This window comes from Eubalaena glacialis, chromosome 8 (assembly GCF_028564815.1).
Source record: "Eubalaena glacialis isolate mEubGla1 chromosome 8, mEubGla1.1.hap2.+ XY, whole genome shotgun sequence".
NCBI classification, from domain to species: domain Eukaryota; kingdom Metazoa; phylum Chordata; class Mammalia; order Artiodactyla; family Balaenidae; genus Eubalaena; species Eubalaena glacialis.
The window spans coordinates 128,884,913-128,909,018 of record NC_083723.1 but is presented as its reverse complement, the minus strand read 5'-3'; the positions used below and the strand labels follow the sequence as shown (position 1 = coordinate 128,909,018).

The 24,106-nt window shown below is 52.8% G+C and overlaps 1 protein-coding gene across 1 annotated transcript in view; it reads left to right on the top strand.

The window, feature by feature from the left end:
• The window catches only part of PTPRN2 (protein tyrosine phosphatase receptor type N2), a 702,618-nt gene that overhangs the window by 197,653 nt on the left and 480,859 nt on the right, over window positions 1–24,106 (top strand). The window contains 1 exon segment of the mRNA XM_061198224.1: window positions 22,253–22,355. Coding sequence (XP_061054207.1) covers window positions 22,253–22,355 — 103 coding nt within the window.

Here is a 24,106-nt window from a genome sequence, read left to right as displayed (position 1 = left end):
TGCCCAGTGCCAGGGAGAGGTGTGGAAAAAGGAACTCTCATACATAGTTGATGGGGATTTAAATCGGTACAGCTTTCTGGGAGGAAAAGTTGTCATTCTCTCTTCAGTTCGAGTTCAGGTACCATGTGGACGGGCATCCTCACCGTGAGAAGCGACCTGCGCACATCCTTGCCGTCGGCCTGCGCATGTGCGGGGGTTTCTCGGCACGGTTGTGGTACAGGAGCCGGAGACAAGCCACGTGTGTGCGACAGCGGACGTTCCCGCGGGGGCGCTGCTCCCAGCCTGCCCGCCTGCTTCTCTTCCCTCCTGCTCCGGCCTCACACTCAGGGCCTCAGCAGGCTAGCCAGGCCCCCTTCCCTCCCGCTCCCCCGCGAAGGCGGCAGGCAGCCCTGCGCTAGGTCCCCCTCTCCCCCGACTCGCCCCCTGACTACCTAACCCACACACTTCCTTTAGGCTCATCCGAAGTATCTCTCGTTCTGACCCCGCGTCCAGGCTAGACTCCAGGGAGCCTCCTTCCCCTGAAGGCTGGGTCGTGGGGGGCAGCTGCGTGTGGACCTGCTCGTGCCACTGTCCTCTGCTCTGGAAGGAGGGCCTGTCTTTTCCTGTTTACACCCGCCTCTGATCCGCCTTATCTCCTGCCCACAGACTCCTGGGACTTAGGGTCTGCTGTGCCGCGACGGGGTCAGGGTCCAGGTCCCAGCCTGGGCTCTGCCAGGCGTTCCCGAAGGAGGTGTGGAGCCCGCGTTTCTCCGCGTGGATCGGATCCTCTAGGGCATCCTGAGCGGGAGGGGCTCAGCAGGGCTTATTCTAAAGGGTTAGGAGTGCCGCCCGTTCTAGCAAGAGGGCTCCCGGTACCCAGGTCCCCGGCTGCAGCTTGGCCATGTACCTAGCCAAGCAGCGCGGTGAACGTGCCGTCAGGGAGGGAGGATGGAGCCTCGGTCAGTCGCGGCTGTCACGAGGGCAGGGAGGGCTCGGCGCGGGCTCGCCGAGGCGGCGCCGGGCACCTGGGACCACGGCGCCGGCTGGATCGGCGCCTGCTGAGCGGAAGGTCCTTGAAGGCTGGCTGTGGGGGCTGTGGCTGGGGCTCCGCGGCGCAGCCCCTCCTCTTCTCCTGCAGGGCGCCCCAGGCAGCCCCACCCCCCCGCCAGCCCCCCCTCCGCTCCTCCCCGGGAGCGCCAGATGCTGCGTCCCACGGGGACCGGGGCCCTCGGGTGAGATGAAACGTCACCGCAGACTCGCTGGGGGCCGTGGTCGCAGTGTCCGAAGTCGAGACCAGTCAGAACGGCGCCGCAGTGCCAACACGCCGTGTTCCAGTGGGTGACGTGCGGCGGTGACGCTGAGAACTGCCCGATGGCAGCGGCGCGCAGCCGCACGGAGACCAGGTGCGGGGGCAGAGCAGGCCCGGAGCCGCTGGGATGTCCAGGCAGGGAGGGGACGCGCGCCCACACGCAGCCGCCCGGCGCCCGAGCCCCGGCACACGCTCTCCTCCGCTGCCCCGCGTGGTGCCGGGCGGATTCGCCTGTTTCCAGCTCCTCATGGTGACGACTGGCGTGCTCCCGATGAGGAAGAGGGCCTCCCTGCTCTGAGATCCGGGGGGCTCCTCTCGAGGCTGCCCTGGGCGTGAACCCTCTTTTGCTCCACGAGCTTGGCCCTTTGGGCTGAACACATTCAAACAGGGCAGGTCTGTGTGTCTGTGTTTCTTTTGTGGTGTGACCCGCGGGACGCTTGTGGGAAGGGTCAGAGAGGCCCCAGTATTTCTCCCAAATATGCTTCGTTGAAACCCCATTATTGGTGTTCTTTTGGTGGGGAAATCATAGCCTTGAGCAGGTTCTTCTAGAAAAGGATACACTTGCGTCTCTGTGTATATGCACGTGTGCACGTATGTGTGTCCCAGCAGGCCTGCGTGGGCTCCTGGTTGTGAGGGGCTGGAGCCTCTGGCACACTGGGTGTCAGGAATGGACGGGAGCCCCACAGAAGGAGAGGCTGGGAGGATGGTGTGGAGGGGATGCCGAGGAAACAGAGCCTGAGCCTTAATTTTACCCCCTTTACAGTTTTTTCCTGGGACGAGCCCACATCTCAGATGTTTCCCTGTAACTCTACGATTCATATTTCTTATTTGTTTTCAGGTCTGTTTTGCTAGACAAAGCAGGTTTGTCTATGAAATAAATTTCAGGGCTCAAGGAAGTTGAAGTACTTGGTTTTCCAGGAGCAAAGGTGACTGACGTCGCCCCCTGTCCCATGGGGAGTGAAACCCACGCCCTCTCCGTCCTTAATGTGGGGTCAAAGGCCATCAGCGTCTCGGGGAAGCAGAGGGTCTGTGCTTCTTTGAAGGCAACTGTGGTGCTTAGTGTTCGGCTAGGTACTCGCCGGGGCTGTTCGTCTTCGCCTGGTATGTGTGTGAACCTCTGCAGTGTCGTCTCAAGAGTTGGTCCACCCTTCTTTGAGCCATTTTCTCAATGTCTGCCCCTTTTTGGAGCATTTTTAACACTGGGTGCCTTTGTTCGGGGAAGTCCCAGCTCCCGGCTGCGGACGCAGCAGCCGCCGAGGGCAGGAGCGGAGTCAGCAGGCAGGCTGTCCTGTGCCGACCGGGGCGGGGGGCACCGTGTCCTGGATCTGTGCGGGGTTCTTTGTAGAAGGAACACACGTGACCGGAACCACAGGGACCTGCCAAGAATGGGGCTAGGAGGCTTGCGTGCGGCACATCCCTTTCTCCTTTCTAAAAGAAGGTCCTGTGACAGGAGTGGGCTAACAACTAACTAACTTAACTACTCACTGATGACTGATGACCAGGCCCCGCTCTGGTTGCTGGCTCGGCCTGGGCAGCTTCAGCTATGCACGCCCAGGTCTGGGTCGCCCAGACAGTGAAACGGCCAAGGTGGGTCTGCACGATCCGGTCAGTTTAATGGGAGCAAAGACGCACGCGTTTATTCTGAAGTCTGCCAGTGTTAGCGCACAACACGTATTTAAAGCACTTGGAAATAAAAGGTAGAATAATTCTGGTTTGATTTGTTCTGCACAGGTAATTCCCACTCAAGGGAATCGTGCCTTCACCTTTGTCTCTGGTTCTTGGCTCGTGAGGGGGAGGTAAGGAATTCTGGATCAAACTGGCTCTTACCCGGCAGGCCTCAGTTCAGGGAAGAAGGAACAGAGTGCTCTGAATGAATGTGTCCATCCGGGAAGCAGGTCTGTTTGCCCAGCGTCTAAGCCACCTCATCTCTGGCTGGCGCTGTGGGAGGGGTGGAGTCGAGGGCAGGCGGAGGCCCCGGGCTGGGTCTGCCCGTCGCCCACGTCGTTTAGGGAGCCTGTGCTGTTTTCTGTCCAACACTCGACCTCACTGGATTAACTGCCTAGCCCGTCTCGATTTCGGCACTCAGCTGTGACCGCACCCCGATCCGCGTCCTGTTCTGTGCAGCCTCGGCTCCGCCGGAGGCCTCCCCAGAGCCCCTGCCTGGGGCTGGGGGCGGGGCTGGCATCCCTCACGGGGGTTGGTGGGGGGATGTGACGGTTGGGGGACGCGAGTCCCCTTTGCCCGTTGTAACCAGGGCAGAGGTGAGGGTGGGGAGCAGAGGCTTACTTTGCTTATTGAACACATTCTGTCTCATTTTGCTCTGGCTCTGGGTAGAAGCTCAGACTGGGCTGAAACAGCAGGCGTTTACTGCTCACCGTCTGCAGGCCAGAAGTCCAAGGTCAGGGCGCCGCAGATGCGTGTCTGGTGGTCAGGACACTGATTTGGTTTTGCAGGCAACCCGCCTCCTCGCCGTCCTCTCAGGGCCGAGAGGGAGCGAGAGTCTTTTCCTCTTCTTCTAAGGGCACGGATCCCACCAGGGGGGCTCCACCCTCAAGACTACATCCAACCCTCATCTCCTCCCAGGAACATCCCCTGGGGGCTGGGCTTCAGCTCATGGATTCTGAGGGACACAAGCCCGCAGCCCACACACCTTGTATTTCCCTTCATCGCTCACCTCAAGGAACCTGCCTCCAGGTCATCAGGAGACCCCCCCACGGGTTCGCACTGTCGTTTCCACACGCTGGTGCCCTTTCCCCCTTCCTTTAAGTGCTGACTTTAATTTTTGTGGGGTATTTATATTTTGCTACCTGTACCCAGAGGCTAGGAGAAATGTGTATTTTAAGTAAGTCTAATAAATAAATCCATCAATCTGTGGATGCAGCCTAGCCCGGATTATCCATTTTTAATGTGTCCTGATGTCACACAGTCTTGTGTCATCGCCGGAGGTAGCATCATGCAGTATTTATGCTCACAAGCAGAGAAGGCGTCTCAGAAAATCTCGCTGCTGCCACCCTTGTCGGTTTGTGCCTCGATGTAGCTGGAAATCATGTTTCCTCCGAGAGGCTTTCCCTGGGGGCGGCGGGGTGGGGGGTCAGGCAGGCGCCTACCCTGAGGGCGCTCGGGGCGCAAGGTGGATGGTAACAAGGACTGAGCATTAGGACCCCCGTGCGTGCTGTGCCCACTGCTTCCTGTGCCGGCTCGTGAGTCCTGCCAACAGCCGTGTGCATCCTGTCCAAGTCTCGGGAGAACAGCGCCGAGGGTTTGTGAGCTGGTCCCACTGCCGTGAGTTTGGACGTGCGGAGTTCCATTCGTATCCGCCAGACTTGATCCAGCCCGAGAGGCTCCCTCAGCCCGGTTCTTCCTGAGGAGACTCTGTTCTGCTTCGAGGCATCTGCTCGGGTGAAGGCTCTCTGCGGCGACGCAGGTGGGGGCGGGGCGCGGCTCTCTGATCAGCTAATCAGTCAAGGCCACGGGCCACAGCACTCGGTCCGTTAACCGAGCTCATTCTGAAACAGGGAGGCTTCCTGTGGGGCCGGCGCCCGAGCTCCTCCTCGCGTGGGCCCCCAGGATGCGTGGGAATAGCTGGGATGTGGGGCTCTCCTGGCCTCTTTTGAAAGATGACTTCCGGTCACATGGATTCTCCCCTCCCACATTACACGTTTCCATGGATACCCCGGTTACAGGACAGCAGCATTCCAGGTGTAAATGAAACACATTTTGTCTACTTTAACGCTTGAGGCAAACTTGAGTCGGTCCCTCTTACACATGAGGAACCCGGTCACCTGAATGGGTGATGTCACTGTCTGGAACATGCAGACTGAGGGCGGTGGGGCTTCCTCCCCGTCCCCCTCTTCCTCCCCCTCCCCTCCCCCTCCCCCCTTCCCCCCCACCCCGCCAGCGCCCACTCCACATTTGTTACATCAGCCACACACAGGCTCAGAGAAAGCTCAGTTCCTGTTAAAACACACACGCACACACATGCACGCACACACCCACACTCTCACACGCATGTACACACACACACACACTCATACACACATCAAACAACACAGTGTCTGTGAATGTTCCACGTCTCTTTCTGTCTCCTGTTTGGTACTTGTCAGCAAGACACGTTTGTGGGAAATTTTCAGCCTTCTGCTTCAGTTCAATGCCTTGACTTTTTCACTTTTCATTTGTTTCTACTTTGAGGTACTTTTGTGCTACCCCCTGCCCTAAAGCATCATTTTGAAATTTAGTTTCATTTTCTGCACTTCTGAGTTAAGAAATAAAAGCCCTTATGGAAGTTCTTCCAAGTCCCAGGGAGGATGCCACGTCGGACAGGGCCAGGCATGTTGGTCTGAACTCGAGATGCCCTTTGTCTGGATGGGGCCTCGACTTTCCCTCCTGACTGAGCAGGAACCACCGTGCGAGTCCCTGGAAGAAGGCCACTTGCTCTCTGCCCAGGGCCGGGTGCTGCAGCCATGGTCAGAGGGGAACGTGGGCCATGGCGGGAGAAGGGAAGGAGGGAGGGAGGGCAGTGACAGGTGCCATCTGAGAGGCAGGGGTCAGGACTCAGTGGATGCTGTGGAGGAGGTACTTAGTCCCCAGCAGTACTTAGTCCTCTTAGCACTCAGTAGTACTTAGTCCTCAGTGGAGACGGCTGCTGAGCAGGTACTTAGCACTCAGTAGTACTTAGCCCTCAGTGGAGACACCTGTTGAGGAGGCACTTAGTACCCAATGGTACTTAGTCCTCAGTAGAGATGGCTGCTGAGGAGGTTCTTAATACCCAATGGTACTTAGTCCTCAGTGGAGACGGCTGCTGAGCAGGTACTTAGCACTCAGTAGTACTTAATCCTCCACAGCAAAAGCAACAAGACAAGCAGCTTAGTGAAAATATGGTCTCCTGTGTGAGACACATCTTGTGTCTGAGAGATTTCAGATCCCAGCGCCGCTGGAGCCGTGCAGGCCCCTTTTCTCTCAGGTCCGCATGCATTTTTAGGAACATTGAAGCTGTATCATCTCCTTGACTTTAAAAAATGTTCCAAAATATTTTCCTACTCAGTAAGCACTTGAGGGGCCCTGAAGCTGTGATTTCTCATCAGGGGAACTGTGGGCCCTAGAATGTTAATTTAAAATCAGTCACAAGATTCCGGTAGAATCCTTCCCCGGTGGACCGAGACCAGAGGGGTAAGAATTTCAGGAAACAGTATCATTGTGGTGGGTTTGGGTGGGATGACCTGTACTTTGAAGTCTGTATCGAGGGCAGTGAAAGATTTTAAGTAAAAGGTGGAGTCCATCAGCAGTCTGTTATGAAAGGAAATATTGCCAAAACCAGCTTGGGGATGGAAAGAATTGATAAAATCCCATGGTTTGGAGAACTGTGAAGTCTCCATCGTAAAGGTAGACCTGCATGCTTGCTACCTCAGCACAGAGGCCACTGTTATGGGGGCTCTAGCCTGAGGGTGCCTGCCAGTACCACAGATGTGCTTGGGGTCTGTTGGTTTGGAAGTGACAGCCTAAGGGTTCCTGGGCTTGCACGGGGCCCTCCACCAGGCTGTCAACGCAGCCTGCACTCACTCCCTGCTCCGTTCATGAATGGTTGAGAATAAGGACTTTATCTCAATCATTTAATGGGGTTTTTCTCATTTGCTGTTAGAAAAATGTGGTTCCCCGCTGAATGGTTCTTCAACAGAGTAGTAGGCTCTGGCAAGCGCAGAGTTTGAAGGAGGTGCAGCCTTAATCACACCGGCCTTTCTGGTACGGCTGTGTTTTGCGTTTTTATCTAATAGCATTGAATACGGTTCCTTGCTCTCTCTACCTCCCTTCTCATACTTGTTTAAAAGACCAATTGGCTGGTTTTACGTCCCTGTGACTCCCCCTCTTTCTCATATATTCCCCCATCATTTTACTGGGCCTGTTAACAGGGGAGAAGTGGAGTTACCCTAACCCAGCTTCCTCTGTGTCCACCAGAGTCGGCAGGCCTCAGAGAGAGCGCGCTGCAAGTCCCACCGAAGCTGCACGGGAGCCCGCCTGGCTCCCTGAACTCCCCGCTGGTGTTTTTCCCTCTTGCTTGGAATGCATAGCTCTGGCCGCAGGGACCCTGTCCTTCCCTGGTGACTGCAGATGGCCTGCTTGCCGGGTCAGACTCTCCAGCGCCACGTTGCCACTGCACCCTCTTCACAGGAGCAGGTGCCCGTGGTTAGTGAGGCTGCATCACCAGGCGGCCAAGGGAGACTCGGGGCCTGCTGTCATCTCGCTGGGTGGTGACTGCGCCTCATCTCTGCCACGTCCAGCGGTGGCAACATGAGACCCACTTTGTGCCCCCACCCAGGCAGTCGCTAGGAGAGCCGTGTGAAGTGACTCAGACATCATTTGACATGTCCTTACTCTGGAAATGGAAGTCTGCAGTGAGATGAGGGTGGTGTCTGGGGACCGTGGAGCAGCCCCGGGGACAGTCAGGTCCCCGTGTTGACCCGGCAGTAGTGAAAATGGGCGAGAGCGCTCACCCGTGCCCAGTACATCCTGACGGGGTGATGACCAGGGTGCAGGTGTTGCAAGGAGCGAAATAAAGCATCAGCCTTAGGAAGGGAGGGAGGAGAGGAGGAGGGAGGAGGGGAGAGTGGAGAGGGAGGAGGGGAGGGAGGAGGGGAGGGGGAGAGGGAGAGGGAGAGGGGGAGGTGAGGGGAGGGGGGAGGGAGGAGGGGAGGGGAGGGAGGAGGGGAGGGGAGGGAGGAGGGGAGGGGAGGGAGGAGGGGAGGGGAGGGGAGGGAGGGAGGAGGGGAAGGGAGGGGATGGGAGGGAAGGGGGAGGGGAGGGAAGGGGAGGGAAGAGGGGAGAGGTGGGAGGGAGGAGGGGAAGGGAGGGGATGGGAGGGAAGGGGAGGGAGGAGGGGAGGGAGGGGAGAACCAGGCTCCAGGGCTCATTGTGAGGGTCGCGGCTGCAACAGCGTTTCTGTGTCGCTCCAGTAAAGCAGACTTGCTCACTCTTGTCTGGACGGTGGTTTGCAAGCCCCGTGGGGCAACACACGCCCCCTTGTGAAGTTTCCATACCGTCCTGATATCCGGGGAAGGCATGGAGGACCTACTGCTTTGTGACTGACGGCAGAGGAGGTGGTGGCCTCACGGGGGTCTCTGGGCCCACGAGCACCTGCAGCCTCTTCCAGGAGGGATGCGAGGCGGCCCGGGCTCAGCATCAGGCGACCCGTGGACAGATGCTGCGTGGGGTCTGCACCTGGTGTCACAGCACTGCCCCGCCTCTGTCCCACATCCCATGTCACTGGGCCCCTGATTTTGTGGCCTCTTCCAGGGTCCTTTGTTACTCCAGGCCTGCGGTAGAGGCCCTCTCACTGCTAAGCCACCCGTTGGAACGCTAAGGCTGCTGCCGGGCCAGTGGAGCTCATGTCCCGGGGGAAAGCCCCCAGCTGGCCCCGTCCCGGGGGACTTGCAGTACAATAGGGGGGAAGTCCCCACTAAAGAACGGGGGAAAGGGAGTCACAGAGCGATGAGTCAGAAGCCTGAACTCTAGAATAAGACAGTTTCCAGCAAACAGGACTCCTGCTCAGACGCACGTCGGATTGAGAGGGACGGTGACTCAGGGAAGGAAACACGCATTTGCAGCGGGCAGGTGGGCCGAGCAGCCCCGTGCGTAACCTCCTTGCCCTGCCTGAGTCCCGCCGTTCTCTGCTTTTGCTGCCAGATAAACCCACTTTCTGTTTTTTAAAAATATTTTAATTTTTTAAATTTATTTTTTATTTTTGGCTGCACTGGGTCTTAGTTGCTGCATGTGGGCTTTCTCTAGTTGCGGCGAGCGGGGGCTGCTCTTCGTTGCGGTGCGTGGGCTTCTCATTGCGGTGGCTTCTCTTGCTGCGGAGCACGGGCTCTAGGCGCACGGGCTCAGTAGTTGTTGCGCACGGGCTCAGTAGTTATGGCACACGGGCTCAGTTGCTTTGCGGCATGTGGGATCTTCCCGGGGATCGAACCCTTGTCCTCTGCATTGGCAGGTGGATTCTTAACCACTGAGCCACCAGGGAAACCCCCGCTTTCTTTTAAATTGATGAATAGGATTTGCTTGGCCAGGGAAACGCAGGCAGGCTGCTTCCCTGACTCCTGGGAACTTTCAGGTGGAAAGTGATTTGCTACCAGGTGGGATGAATAAGTTATTTACAACCAAGTCAATAAATAAGTTGATTATCATCGTTTTCAATGTGAAAATGAAGTGTGAATATATAATAAGAAGACTGATTTCTTGTATGGTTTGTAAACTGTCTCTGAAAACATTTTTCAAAGAGGCAGAGAAAATTATCTTGACCATATGGCACCACCTTTGAAAGTCCTGGATGCAGAGGCCCCAGCCTGACTTACTACTTACTGCAGTGCCTTGGTCTTCCACAACTATGCAAACCTGAGTTAAACCCACTCAGCGGCCTAACTGTGTTGCCTCTGACCCAGGGCGCCCTGGTCTCCAGGCCAGGCTCACACCCCCAGCCTCAGGGATGCACTGTGTGTCTGGACTCTCCTCACGAAGGACAACTGGCTGATGCCTATGGTCTACCTTATGTGTCTTGTTGAGAAAACGCCCCTTTCTACCTGGGGTCGTCCTCCACACCTCCATCCCATTCCCAGGTCACTCCAGGCTGCAGGTCAGGAGCGCTGAGCTCCTCTCCAAGGCCAGTCAGCTCTGCCGAGGGTGGCCTCCAGGTGCCTACCGCCATGTCTGCCCCTGAGCCTGTATCCTGCCAGCGCTGCTGTCCCCCCAAACCCTGCTTACCGCGGAGGGCCCCCCACTGTGAGTTCACCCCTCTGCTGTGACGTACCCCCTCCCCTGTGAGGTACCCCCTCCCCTGTGAGGTCCCCTCTCCCCTCTGAGGTCCCCCCTCCCTTATGAGGTCCCCTGTCCCCTTTGAGGTCCCCCCCTGTGAGTTCCCCTCTCCCCTGTGAGGTTCCCCCCTCCCTTATGAGGTCCCCTGTCCCCTTTGAGGTCTCCCCCTGTGAGTTCCCCTCTCCCCTGTGAGGTCCCCCCTCTGTGAGGTCCCCTCTCCCTTGTGAGATGCCCTAATCTCTGTGAGGTCCTCCCTCCCCTGTGAGGTCCGCTCTCCCCTGTGAGGTCCCCCCGATGTGAGGTCCCCTCTCCCTTGTGAGGCCCCCTTTGTGTGAGGTCCACTCTCCCCTGTGATATCCCCTATTCTCTGAGGTCCCCCCTCTGTGAGGTCCCCTCTCCCCTGTGTGGTCACCCCTCTGTGAGTTCCCCTCTCCCCTGTGAGGTCCCCCCTCTGTGAGGTCCCCACAACCCTGTGAGGTCCCCTCTATGAGGTCCCCCCTCCCCTGTGAGGTCCCCTCTCCCCTCTGAGGTCCCCCCTCTGTGAGTTCCACTGTCACCTCTGAGGTCCCCCCTCTGTGAGGTCCCCTCTCCCCTGTGAGGTCCCCCTTTGTGCGGTCCCCTTTCCCCTGTGAGGTCCCCCTTCGGTGAGTTCCCCTGTCCCGTGTGAGGCCCCCCTCTGTGAGGTCCCCTCCCCCCTGTGAGGTCCACCCTCTGTGAGTTCCCCTGTCGCCTGTGAGGTCCCCCCTTTGTGAGGTACCCCTTCTGTGAGGTCCCCTCTCCCCTGTGAGTCCCCCCTCTGTGAGGTCCCTTCTCCCCATCAGGTCCCCTTTCCTCTGTGAGGTCACCCCTCTGTGAGGTCCCCTCTCCCCTGTGAGGTCCCCCCTCTGTGAGGTTCCCCCTCTGTGAGGTTCCCCCTCCCCTGTGAGGTCCCACCACTGTGAGGTCCCCCCTCTGTGAGGTCCCCTCTCCCCTGTGAGGTCCCCTCTCCTCTGTGAGGTACCCTCTCCCCTATGAGGTCCCCCCCTTCCCTGGAGGTCCCCACTCTGTGAGGTCCCCTCTCCCCTGTGAGGTCCCCCATCTGTGAGGTCCCCCCTCCCCTGTGAGGTCCCCTCTCCTCCGTGAGGTCCCCCCTTTGTGAGGTCCCCCCTCCAGTGTGAGGTCTCCTTTCCTCTGTGAGGTCCGCCTTCTGTGAAATACCCTCTCCCCTGTGAGATCCCCTATCCTCTGTGAGGTACCCCCTCTGTGAGGTCCCTTCTCCTCTGTGACGTCCGCCCTCTGTGAGGTCCCCTCTCCCATGTGAGGTACCCCCCTCCCCTGTGGGGTCCCCACTCTGTGAGGTGCCCCCTTCCCTGTGAGGTCTCCTTTCCTCCGTGAGGTCCCGACTCTGTGAGGTCGCCCCTCTCCTGTGAGGTCCCCTTACCTCTGTGAAGTCCCCCCTCCCCTGTGAGGTCCCCTCTCTCCTGTGAAGTCCCCCCTCTGTGAGGTCTGCCCTCCACTGTGAGGTCCCCCCTCTGTGAACTCCACTCTCCCCTGTGAGGTCCTCTCTCTTCTGTGAGGTCCCCCCTCCCCTGTGAGGTCCCCTTTCTTCTGTGAGGTGCCCCCTCCCCTGTAAGTTCCCCCTCTGTGAGGTCCCCTCTCCTCTGTGAGGTTCCCTCTTCCTTGTGATGTCCCCTCTCCTCTGTGAGGTCCCCCTCTGTGAGGTCCCATCTCTCCTGTGAAATCCCCCCTCTTGAGGTCCCCTCTCCCCTGTGAGATCCCCTATCCTCTGTGAGGTCCCCTCTCCCTTGTGAGGTCCCCCCTCCCCTATGAGGTCCCCTGTCCCCTTTGAGGTTCCCCCTCTGTGAGTTCCCCTCTCCCCTGTGAGGTCCCCCCTCTGTGAGGTCCCCTCAACCCTGTGAGGTCCCCCCTGTGAGGTCCCCCCTCCCCTGGACGTCCCCACACTGTGAGGTCCCCCCTCCCCTGTGAGGTACCCCCTCTGTGAGGTCTCCTCTCCTCTGTGACGTCCCCTCTCCCATGTGAGGTCCCCCCCTCCCCTGTGAGGTCCCCTCTCCCCTGTGAAGTCCCCCCTCTGTGAGGTGCCCCTCTGTGAGGTCCCCCCTCCCCTGTGAGGTGCCCCCTCTGTGAGGTCCCCTCTCCTCTGTGACGTCCCCTCTCCCATGTGAGGTCCCCCCCTCCCCTGTGATATCCCCTATCCTCTGTGAGGTCCACCCTCTGTGAGGTCCACCCTCCCCTATGAGGTCCCCCTTTCCTCTGTGAGGTGCCCCCTCCACTGTGAGTTCCCCCCTGTGTGAGGTTCCCTCTCCTCTGTGAGGTTCCCTCTTCCTTGTGAGGTCCCCTCTCCCCTGTGAGACCCCTCTCCTCTGTGAGGTCCCCCCTCCCCTGTGAGGTCCCCACTCTGTGAGGTTCCCTCTCCCCTGTGAGGTCCCCCCTCTGTGAGGTCCCCTCAACCCTGTGAGGTACCCTCTGTGAGGTCCCCTCTCCTCTGTGAATTCCGCCCTCTGTGAGGTCCCCTCTCCTCTGTGAGGTCCCCTCTCTGTGAGGTCCACCCTCCCCTGTGAGTTCCCCCCTCTGTGAGGTCCCCTCTACCCTGTGAGGTCACCTCTCCCCTGTGAGATCCCCTATCCTCTGTGAGGTCCCCCTCCGTGAGGTCCCCTCTCCCCTGTGAGGTCCCCAGTCTGTGAGTTCCCTTGTCCCCTGTGAGATCCCCCCTCTGTGAGGTCCCCTCTCCTCTGTGAGGTCCACTCTCCCCTGTGAGGTCCCCTTTCCTATGTGACGTCCCCCATCCCCTGTGAGGTCCACTCTCCTCCGTGAGGTCCCCCCTCTGTGAGGTCCCCTTTCTCCATGAGGTGCCCCCTCTGTGAGGTCCCCTCTCCCCTGTGAGTTCCCCTCTCCCCTGTGAGGTCCACCCTATGTGAGTTCCCCTGTCGCCTGTGAGGTCACCCCTCTGTGAGGAACCCCCTCTGTGACGTCCCCTCTCCCCTGTGAGGTCCCCTCTCCTCTGTGAGGTCCGCTCTCCCCTGTGAGGTCCCCTCTCCTCTGTGAGGTCCCCTCTCCACTGTGAGGTAACCCCTCTGTGAGTTCCCCTGTCCCCTGTGAGGTCCCCCCTCTGTGAGGTCCACTCTCCCCTGTGAGGTCCCCTCTCCTCTGTGAGGTCTCCCCTCTGTGAGGTCCCCCCTCCCCTGTGAGATCCTCCCTCTGTGAGGTCCCCTCTCCCCTGTGAGGTCCACTCTCCCCTGTGAGGTCCCCCCTCTGTGAGGTCCCCCTCCCTTGTGAGGCCCCCCCTTGTGTGAGGTCCACTCTCCCCTGTGATATCCCCTATTCTCTGTGAGGTCCCCCCTCTGTGAGGTCCCCTCTCCCCTGTGAGATCCCCTATCCTCTGTGAGGTCCCCGCTCTGTGAGGTCCCCACTCCTCTGTGAGGTCCCCCCTCTGTGAGGTCCCCTCTCCCCTGTGAGGTCCCCCCCTCCCTGATGAGGTCCCCTGTCCCCTTTGAGGTTCCCCCTCTGTGATTTCCCCTCTCCCCTGTGAGGTCGCCCCTCTCCTGTGAGGTCCCACCTCCCCTGTGAAGTCCCCCCTCTGAGAGGTCCCCTCTCCCCTGTGAGGTCCCCCCTCTGTGAGGTCCACTCTCCCCTGTGAGGTCCCACCACTGTGAGGTCCCCTCTCCCCTGTGAGGTCCCCCCTCTGTAAACTCCACTCTCCCCTGTGAGGTCCTCTCTCCTCTGTGAGGTCCCCTCTCCCCTGTGAGATCCCCTATCCTCTGTGAGGTCCCCCTTCTGTGAGGTCCCCTCTCCTTTGTGAGGTCCCCTCTCCCCTGTGAGTTCCCCCCTCTGTGAGGTCCACCCTCCCCTGTGAAGTCCCCTCTCCTCTGTGAGGTCCCCCCTCCCCTGTTAGGTCCCCTCTCCCCTGTGAAGTCCCCCCTTTGTGAGGTGCCCTCTCCCCTGTGAGGTCCCCCCTCTGTGATGTCCCCTCCCCTCTCCTCTGTGAGGTCCCCCTCTGTGAGGTCCCATCTCTCCTGTGAAATCCGCCCTCTTGAGGTCCCCTCTCCCCTGTGAGATCCCCTATCCTGTGTGAGGTCCCCGCTCTGTGAGGTCCCCACTCCTCTGTGAGGTCCCCGCTCTGTGAGGTCCCTACTCCTCTGTGAGGTCCCCCCTCTGTGAGGTCCCCTCTCCCCTGTGAGGTCCCCCTTCCCCTGTGAGGTCCCCTCTCCCCTGTGAGGTCCCCCCTCTGTGAGGTCCCCTCTTCTCTGTGAGGTTCCCTCTCTCTGAGGTCCCGTCTCCCTTGTGAGGTCCCCCCTCTGTGAGGTCCCCTCTATCCTGTGAGGTCCCCTCTCCCCTGTGAGTTCCCCTCTCCTCTGTGAGGTCCCCCCTCCCCTGTGAGGTCCCCTCTCCTTTGTGAGGTTCCCCCCCCCCCCCCCCGCCATGAGTTCCGTCCTCCTCCTTCAAGATTCCCTTCCTAGTGGTGTAGCTGCCAGCCTTTGACCTCACCTGCCCCTTTACTCTGGCCTAGACCTGCAGCTCATACCACGCCCCTATCAGTCCTTGAGAGCCCAACCTCATAGCCTCTTGAAATGGAGAATTTTTCTAACTCTTACCGAATGCTTTCTTCTTTCTCTCTACGATCTTTAACTTGTTGTTCACAAATCATAAGGATTAAAACAGGAAGTACTTAGAAGTGTGCCTGGCTCATGGGTAGGTATTATTATTGTTTTAAAATTGAAATTTTTGTCATATTGTTATTTTATCCTCTTTCTAAGACATAGTTGGATATTTTTGTCCTACTCAGAACGTTTTTATGGCTCCGCGCTGCATGCAGGAAACGCCAGCCCTTCCTTGTGTGGTGTCCAGGGCCTCCTGTGGCCTCACACCAGCCCTCCACCCGCCTCTGCCCCCTCGCGGGACTCGCACCCTCACCAACCATGTCAAGCCCTGGCCTGGCACACCACATCCTTTTTGGATTGGCTTTTTTCACTCGGCAGAATTTTCTGGAGATTCGTCCCAGTTGTGGCTGTGTCTGTAGTCCCTCCCTTTTACTCCCTGAGTCATTTTTACGGCTGAGTACTGGTCCATGGTGTGGATGCACCTGTTTGTTTAACCCTCCCTCACTGGATGGCATCTGGGCTCTTTCTAGTTTGGGGTATTATAAATAAAACCGCGATAAACATTTGTTTACAAGTTTTTGTGTGAACGTAAGTCTTCGTTTCTCTGGAATCAGTGGCCAGGGGTTCAATTGCTGGGTTGTATGATCTGCATGTTTAGTTTTTAAGAAACTGCCAGACTGTTTTCCAGAGTGGCTGTACCATTTTTCAGTCCCACTAGAAATGTAACCGTTTCTCCAGACCCTCGGCAGAATTTGGTGTTGCCACGGTTTTTAATTTTAGTCCTTCTGAGAGGTGTGTAGTGATATTTCGTTGTGTGTTTAATTTCCATTGGCCTGATGGCTAATGATGTGGAACACCTTTTTGTGTGCTTGTTTGCCATCTGTACATCCTCTTCGATGAAATGTCTCCTCATGTCTTTTGCCCATTTTATAATTGGATTTTTTAATGTTTAGTTCTGAGAGCTCTGTATACTCCAGATACTAGTCACTTGTTGGATATGTAGTTTGAATTATTTTCTCCCACTCTATCTGTCTTTTCCTCCTCTTAAAAGGACCTTTCACAGAGCAAAAGTTTTAAATTTTGATGAGATCTCGTTTATCAATTTTTCTTTTTATGGATGATGTTTGGTGTCAAGTCTAAGAACTTATTGCTTAGCCTTAGGTTCTAAAGATTTTCATTTTTCTAGTCCCCTAAAATTTTTATTGTTTTATATTTTACATTTACATCCATGACCCGTTTTGGCTAATTTTTGTGTAAACCATGAAACCTGTGTCAAGGTTCCTGTTTGCCTCTGGATGCTCAATTGCTCCAGCACTATTTGTTGAAAAGGCAGTTTTTCAACCATTAAGTTCCTTTTGCACTTTTGTCAAAAATCTGTTGGGCGTTTCTGTGTGGGTCTGTTTCTGGGTTCTCTGTTTTGTTCTGTTGATCTCTTTGCCTCTCCTTCCACCAGTACTACACAGCCTTGATTACTGTGCCTATTAATAAGACTATAGGTATAGAATTATTGGGTAGAATTCTACCTAATCCTGCTTCAGTCTTCATTTTCCAAATTGTTTTAAGTTCTCTAGTTCCTTTGCTGTTCCACGTAAATTTCTTGTCTGTATCTACGAAGAAGTTTTCCACCATTCTGATAGGAATTGTGTGAAACTTGTGTATCAATTTGGGGAGAGTTTACATCATTATTATACTGCGATTTCCCGTCCGTGAACGCATTATGTCTATCATTTATTTAGATCTTTGATTTCTTTCATCAACATTGTGTAGTTTTCAGTGCACATGTTTTATTAGATTTACACCTAAATATTTTACTTCGTGAGTGACTGTAAATAATATTTTAGTTTCAGTGTCAATGTGTTCATAGCTAATATAGAAAAACAATTTATTCTAGGAGTTTTTTGTAGATTCATTGGAATTTTCCATGTGGAAAATTATGTCATCTGGAAATAGGTACAGTTTTATTTCTTCCTTTTTCATCTGCATGACTTTTATTTCCTTATATTGCCCTATTGCACTGTTGAGAACTTCTGGCTCTGTTGAGTAAAAGTGGTGCAAGAGGACATCCTTGCCTTTTTCCTGATTGTAGTGGGAAAGCCTCTAGCTTCTCACCATTAAGTATGATGTTAGCTGTAGGGCTTGTGTAGATGTTCATTGCCAAGTCGATGAAGTTCCTCTCAATTTCTATATTTCTGAGAATATCCATCATGAAAAGGTGTTGAATTAATTGATTTATTTTGGATTAAACCAGTCTTGCGTCCCTGGAATAAACCCCATGATGTATAATTATTTTTAAATATTGCTGGATTTTATATGCTAATAATATTGTATGGATTTTTATGTCCGTATTCATGAGGGATATTGGTATGTAGGTTTCTTTTTTCTTTTTCTCTTTTTTTGGTACTATTTTTGTCTGCTTTTGGTATCAGGTTAATATTAGCTACATAACATTAATTGGAAACTATTTCCTCCTTTTCTGTTTTCCAGAAGGAATTGTGTAGAATTCATATTAATTCTTCCTTAAATGTTTGGTAGAATTATCTGGTGCAACTATCTGGGTCTGGAAATATCTTTTTGGGGAGGTTTTAAATTATGAATTCAATTTTCATAATGGTTATAGGGCTATTAAATTATCTATTTCATACTGGATGAGTTGTAGTAGTTTGTGTTTTTCGAGGAATGGGTCCATTTCATCTAAGTTGCTATGTTTATGTGTGTAGACTTGTTTGTTCCCTTATGAGGTCTGCAGGGTCTGTACTGATGTCCCCTGTTTCATTGCTGATATTGATAATGTGACTGCTCTCTCTTTCATTGTCAGTCTTGCTAGAGGTTTGCCAATTTTACTGATCTTTTCAGGGAAGCAGCTTTTGTTTTCACTGATTTCTCTATTTTTTTAATTTCAATTTTATTGATTTCTGCTCTTTATTATTTCCTTCCTTTACTTGCTTTGGGTTTATTTTGCTCTCCTTTTTCTAGCTTCTTCATGTGGGAATTTAGATGATTGATTTGAGACTTTTTCTAATGTAAGTATTTAGTGCTAAAAATTTCACTCAGTGCAGCTTTAACTGTGCCCCACAAATTTTGATATGTTGTATTTTCATTTTCACTCAGTTCAATGTATTTTTTCCCTTGGATTCTCTTTGACCTATGGCTTGTTTAGAAGTGTTGTTTAAGTTCCAAGTGTTTGCAGACTTTTCTTGTTATATTTATGTTATTGATTTCTAGTTTGACTCCATTGTGATTGGAGAACATACTCTGAATGATTTTGATTCTTCTCATGTTGCTGAATTTTATTTATGTTCCAGGATATGGTCCACTTTAATTGGATGAAGATGCAAATGTTTAGGAGGGTAATCGGGATGATGACAATGTAGAACTTTTGTCAGTTTCTGCTTCTCATATTTGCAGCTCTGTTGCTTGGTGTGTATACATTTAGGATTGCTGTATCTTCTTGGCAGATTTACCCTTTTATCATTATATTATGTCTCTGTCCCTGGTAATTTTGTTTGTTATGAAGACTAATTTATCTGCTATTACGATAGCCACTGCTACTTGTCTTTAATTAATGATATATCTTTTTTTTCCTTTTACTTCAACTTGGAAGCTGGAGTGAGTTTCTTATAAACAGCATATGGTTGGGTCATGCATTTTTAATCCACTCAGTCAATGTTTGTCTTCATTGGTATATTTAACCCATTTATATGTAATGTAATTATTGATTTCTTAAGACTTAAACTCCTATTATATTTTTTTGTTCTGTTCTATTTTTTCTATTTGTTCTATTTTTCTCTGTATTTTTCCTGCATTCCTTTAGGTTATGTTAACAGTTTTTTACAAATCCATTTTGATTTATCTATATTGTTTTTGAGTGTATCTCTTTTTAGCCTTTTTAGTAGTTGGTATAGATAGTACATACATTATATATATATAAAACTATCGCAGTTTACTGGTGTCATCATTTTACCATTTTGAGTGGGGTATAGAAACCTTACCTCCTTTTATGGTTTTCCCCCTGTTTATTATAATTATTTTAAATATTTCCTCTACGTATATTTAGAAGCACATCAGACAGTGTTATCATGTTTGCTTCAACTGTCAAACATAATTTAGAAAGCTCAGAAGAAGGAAAGCTTATCGTATTTACTCATACCTTTACTTTTCATGCTCTTTTTCCGTCTTGATGTTCCCAGTTTCTTCTATCACCTTTCTATTTAGAGAAGGTCATATAACAATTCTTTTGGGGTAGGTCTGCTGGCAAATTATGCTCTCATTTTCATTTATCTCAGAATGTCTTCATTTCCCTGTCATTCCTGAACAATGTTTTCACTAGGTGTCTGGATTGGTAGACTTTCAGGATTCTGAATTGACAGCTTTTTCTTTCAGAAGTTTCACATGCCCTCTGTGGTTTCTGATGAGAAATCCTCTGTCATTTGAATTATGTTCCCCTCATAGGTAAGGTGTCATTTCTCTGGCTACTGTTAATATTTTCTTCTTTGCATATAGTCTTAAAAAGTATAATTATCATGTGCCTTGGAGGAGATTTGGGTTTATCCCATTTGGGGTGCTCAGCTTCTGGAATCTTTAGGTTTATATCTCTTGCCAAAACTGAGAAATTTTCAGCCATCATTTTTTTGAGTACCTTTTCAGCCCTGCCTTCTTTCTCCTCTCCTTCTGGGATTCTGATGACATGAAAATTAGATCTTTTGTTACAGCCCCAAAACCCAGAGGCTCTGTCCCTTTTTTTTTTCAGACTATCTTCTCTCTATAGTTGAAATTCAGTGATTTCTATTGTTCTCTCTTCCAGGTCACTGATTCTTCTCTCTGTCCCCTCCATCCTTCTATTAAGTGCATGCAGTGAGCTGTTTATTTTGGTTATTGTATTTTTTAGTTATAACATTTTCACTTTTTTTTTTTAATATTTGTGTCTTTACTGAGGCTTCCCATTTTTTCATTTGTTTCCAGAGTGCTCATGATTGTTCACTGAAGTATTTTTATCATGGCTGCCTTATAGTCTTTGTCAGATAAGGCTGACATCTCAATTTTGGTGTGTGCTGATTGTCTTTTTTCATTCAGTTTGAGGTTTTCTTGGTTTTGGTAAGAGTGGTTTTCTGTTGAAACCTGGGCATTTTTGTATTATGTTGTGAGTCTCCATCTCATTTAAACTTGTGTTTTAACTGGCTTTTTCTGGCACTGCTCTGCTGGGGTAGGGGCTCTGTTACTGGCAATGGAGGTTGAAGCTCAGGTTCCCCACCAGGTCTCTGCTGGCACCTGAGGGAGGGTTCTTGTCCTCACTGCTGGGCAGCAGGTAGGTGGGAGTCTGAACTCCCCACACGGTCTCCACTGGCACACCAGAGGGTGGTTACCATGCAGTGGGGAGGGAAGTCCCCCTCCCCACTTGGCTGCTCTGATGACACTGGCAGAGTCACTCTGGCCTCACAAGGGAGGATGCCCAGGCTCCCTCTCGGCCTTTGTGGTGTTTGGTGGGAGTGGAGCTGTACTGTCTGCAATGTGCTAAGTCGCTTCTCTCTGGGCCCTCTGACTAGAGAGAGGTAACTTCAGCTGGGCCTCGTCGGCACCAGCGTTGGTGGCTGATTCAGTACCAAGTCTGAGATCACAGCCCAAGGGAACCCCAAGGGGCCCAGCACCTGTTTCTTGGGTCCCTGGGTCCCTGGCCAGTCTTCTTTCCACACTGCACAGCCTTCCACACGTATGGTTTCCAGGGATTGGCTGTACCTGGTGGGAAGAGTGTCTTCCCATCTTCCAGACGCGGACCCTCTCTTCCCAGGGTTTTACCTCCTCTGACTGGCCTTGGAGAGAACTTCAGGGAGGATGTCTAGGCCCCCGGACCTACACATTCCTTTGTTTTTCTCTCCAAGTGCCCAGTTCCTGCCTGCTCCCAGGAAAGCTGAGAGATCTGGGCTGGGGTTCAGGGTTCCCCTCACGGCCCGTATAGACCACCTCTGTCAGGTGGCCACCTGCTGCAACTGAGGCCTCCTCACAGACCTCAGAGTTGGCACAGCTTAGACTTCTGTGCTCTTTAGATAAAAATATTACTGAAGTTCTGTTATTTAAATTTTTAAAACGATTTTTTTTTTCACAGAAAGTTCTGTTTGCGCTCGTGACTTTTTCTGTGTCCTGGTGGATATTGACGTGAAGACCATCCTTTAGGGAATGAGGTGGTTCAACCGCGCCTGTTTCCTGAGTCTGCAGCGCTAGATGTCATGCTGATATTGCAGATGTGCTTCCAATTGTGAATACTCCTGGGAGTGGACTGATAATAGCCACACAAACACATTTCACGTGGGGCGTTTTCTAGTTGCTTTTGGCAAATGGAACAGACTTGCTTATTATTAAGCACATTGAGTCCTAAAGTAAGGGTAACGGTGCCAGCGGGGCTGGGTCTCCCTGCAGGGACCTCTCTCGAAACGTCACGTCGCAAACTGAGCTGCTTGCTGCTTGCTGTGGTTGCAGCCGGGGGGCGAACTTCCCCACAGCTCCCACTTTGGATAATGCCATCGGACCCTCTGAGATTCAGAGCTATTCCAACTGCTTGAATCTTGCCACTTGTCAATTTTAAAAAAAGTTAGATTTGCATTTGAAAAAATATTCAAGTGTGTTCATGAAGGCAGCTTATGTGTAAGAGCCGTTCTTTTAATTCCACCCAGAATATGTGTTCTCAGCGAGTTCTGGACCTTCTTGTACCGCACTCACACACACACACAAACAAGCACAGCGGTCCTGATTTGAAGGTTTTGGTAATGTGTTTTTGTACAGGGCATAAAAATATATCTCTGTAATTACATGATATTTAGTGATTAGATAATTATGGATAATTGCATGGGGTAGTTCTAAGTGCTAAAGTGTTACCATAAGATCTAAAATGTACAAATTACATAATAATTATTCTTAGGGGTTATTTGGTAATTCTGAGCATAATTATCATGTGATCTGCAGTGCATGTAATTAATGCATAATCACATGGATTTTGCCTTCATAACTACTTCGCCCTTGTTATAAAGCTCTTTGTCATAACATTTGAGTATAAATATAATGTAATTGGCTCCCAGATACAGTACATTAAGCCCCGTGGTAATTGCTTTCACAGTAACAATAGCCCTTATTTCACTTCAAATGTGTGGCTCTTAAGCTGGGCGGGGTTGCGAAGAACAAGTCGCCAGGACGTGGAGGCGGCGAGCAGGCAGGGTGGCGCTAAGTGGTGGCCACTAGGTGCGCTTCTGGGTGAGGAATGTCTTTGCTGTGACCAGACCTTTCCAGGTAGAAGAGTTTGCATCTTTGACTTGGAGCCTGTCTTCTAACGGCAGCACACGCCCCTGCCCTGCAGCAGCCGGCCCCTGCATACAGCAAAGCACCCACCGCATTTTGGGTGGAGGGGCCGCAGAGGGCTGGAATTTCTATAACGAGGAGATCTTGTAATAAACTGCAGTGAGAGGGGCCTTGGCCGATGGATGACATTGTGGGAGAACACCTGGGACAGCAGCAGTTATTCAGAGACGGAAACACGAGCTCTGGCTCGACTTCCATGTCGTTAACGCACTTCCTGCAACTCTCCCCGCAGGTCTCACGTGGCAGGATGACTACACCCAGCACGTGATGGCGCGGGAGCTCGCCGGCCTTCCCCAGACCTCCCCGCGACGCCCTGAGGCCTCCAGCCCAGCCAGGTAAAGTGGACTTGGTTTACGGCTCCTCGCTGGCGGCCACGCCAGCATCTACCAGCCCTTTTCCTTGTTTCACGTAGCACAGTACCCTGTCTTTCCGTGTAGACGTTCCGGGAAGTTGGAATGTGTGTAAGGAGCAGGAGGGGTCCTGGCCCCGGGGGAAGGGTGTATGGGAGTGACCCGCCCACAAGGGGCTGTTCTCACCAACAGACGTGCCCAAAGGTCCTCCCCACCTTCCCGAGACCCTCGGAAGGTCTGCATCTTCAGAGCCTTGGTTGAAAGCAGAGAAGTCAATAATTCTCACTTCCCAGTAAGAATTTATGTTCACTTTAGTACAAAAAGCAAATTAAGCCATGAAAGGCGTGCCGTTCCCCAAGCACGGCAGCCTTTGTGAGCTGGATTCATTCCATCTCGTCCTCTCTGCACACGTGCGGAGGTACAGACGCCTTGCCCGCTCGTGCAGGGGGCACACAGATCCCGGCAGGTGAGGACTCCGTCCACAGACAGAGCGCCGGGCGCGGGCCGCCTCGACCCCGAGCCGGTGTTTATACAACAGGGAGACGACCTTCCCCCAAGGCTTCGCTTGGAAGTCCACTCTTCCCTCGGAGAGTGAGTTTTCTCTGTCCCTAGCCTCAGTGAAATAATCTCAGTGACAGAAACATCAGCCGTCTGCCTTCCAGCCCAGGCTGCCGAGCCGAGGAAGCAGCTAAGCCACCAGGTCCTGCAGGGTTAAATGCACCAAACGTGAAAACACGTTCACGGTGGCGGCTCTCTCACTGGCCAGACCGTGTGTTTCTTGAGGGTAGGAGCCGTCCTTTGTCTTTCTTGCTGGTATACTGAGCTTCAACAAGGAGAATGTGCCACTGTAGTCTGCTCTGTAAAAACAAGACACAAAAGCCAAAGTCAGGCTATCCTGAATTTCCATTTTCATCTGGGTGAGTTCAGAATCTTCACGCTGGTCTTTCAATGACATTTGGGCCTTTCAGCACCGCCCGCTGCTCCGTCCCTCCCGGTGAAGATGTACCTGAGTGGGGTGCACTGTCCCAGACAACCTTGAACTCCACTGAGGAGGCCAAAGGGCAGAGGGATAGGGGAATGGGGAGGACTGAGCAGGAACAACTCCGTACGTAGTCTAGTCAGTCAGTAAGCATGGCGGAAAGGCCAGCCTGTCGTCAGGGAAAGAGCATTTCCAGAGAGAACAGCCCTGAGAAATCAGACACGGTGTGACCACAGACAAACACCTAGGTCACCACGTTCTTAGCAGCGTTAATATTGTCATTTAAAATAATTGTCCGTTTGTTATGAAAAATGGTAACTTCGCTTTTTTAGATTACAAGTGAGATTAAAAGTTTAAAAATACACATATGTAGAGACTGGAATTCTCTACATGGATTTCCTATGCATGATCTTTGTTCATATACAAAGTGTTTTTTGTATTTTTCTGCTTGGTTTCTTTCTGCATAGTCTTTATATTTAAGGCTAGTAACTCTTCACGTACCATATTTTATAGAAGTAGCTTTCCGGTCTGTTCCATAGATGGCACAAGGTACAGTTGCCAGCGGAAAGGGAGCTCATAGCCCTCTCGAGGTGGGAGTTCTCATTTCTTCCTTGAGGGTATTAATTCCCTCCCCCCTCACCCGCTCTGCCCCGGAGAGATGGGCTTCCTGGGCGGCACCAGCAGGTCCTTGGCCTTGGGCTGGGTGGGTTTGGCCGTGGTGCACCCCTGGCTGGGAGGTTGGGAAGGCATCGCACCC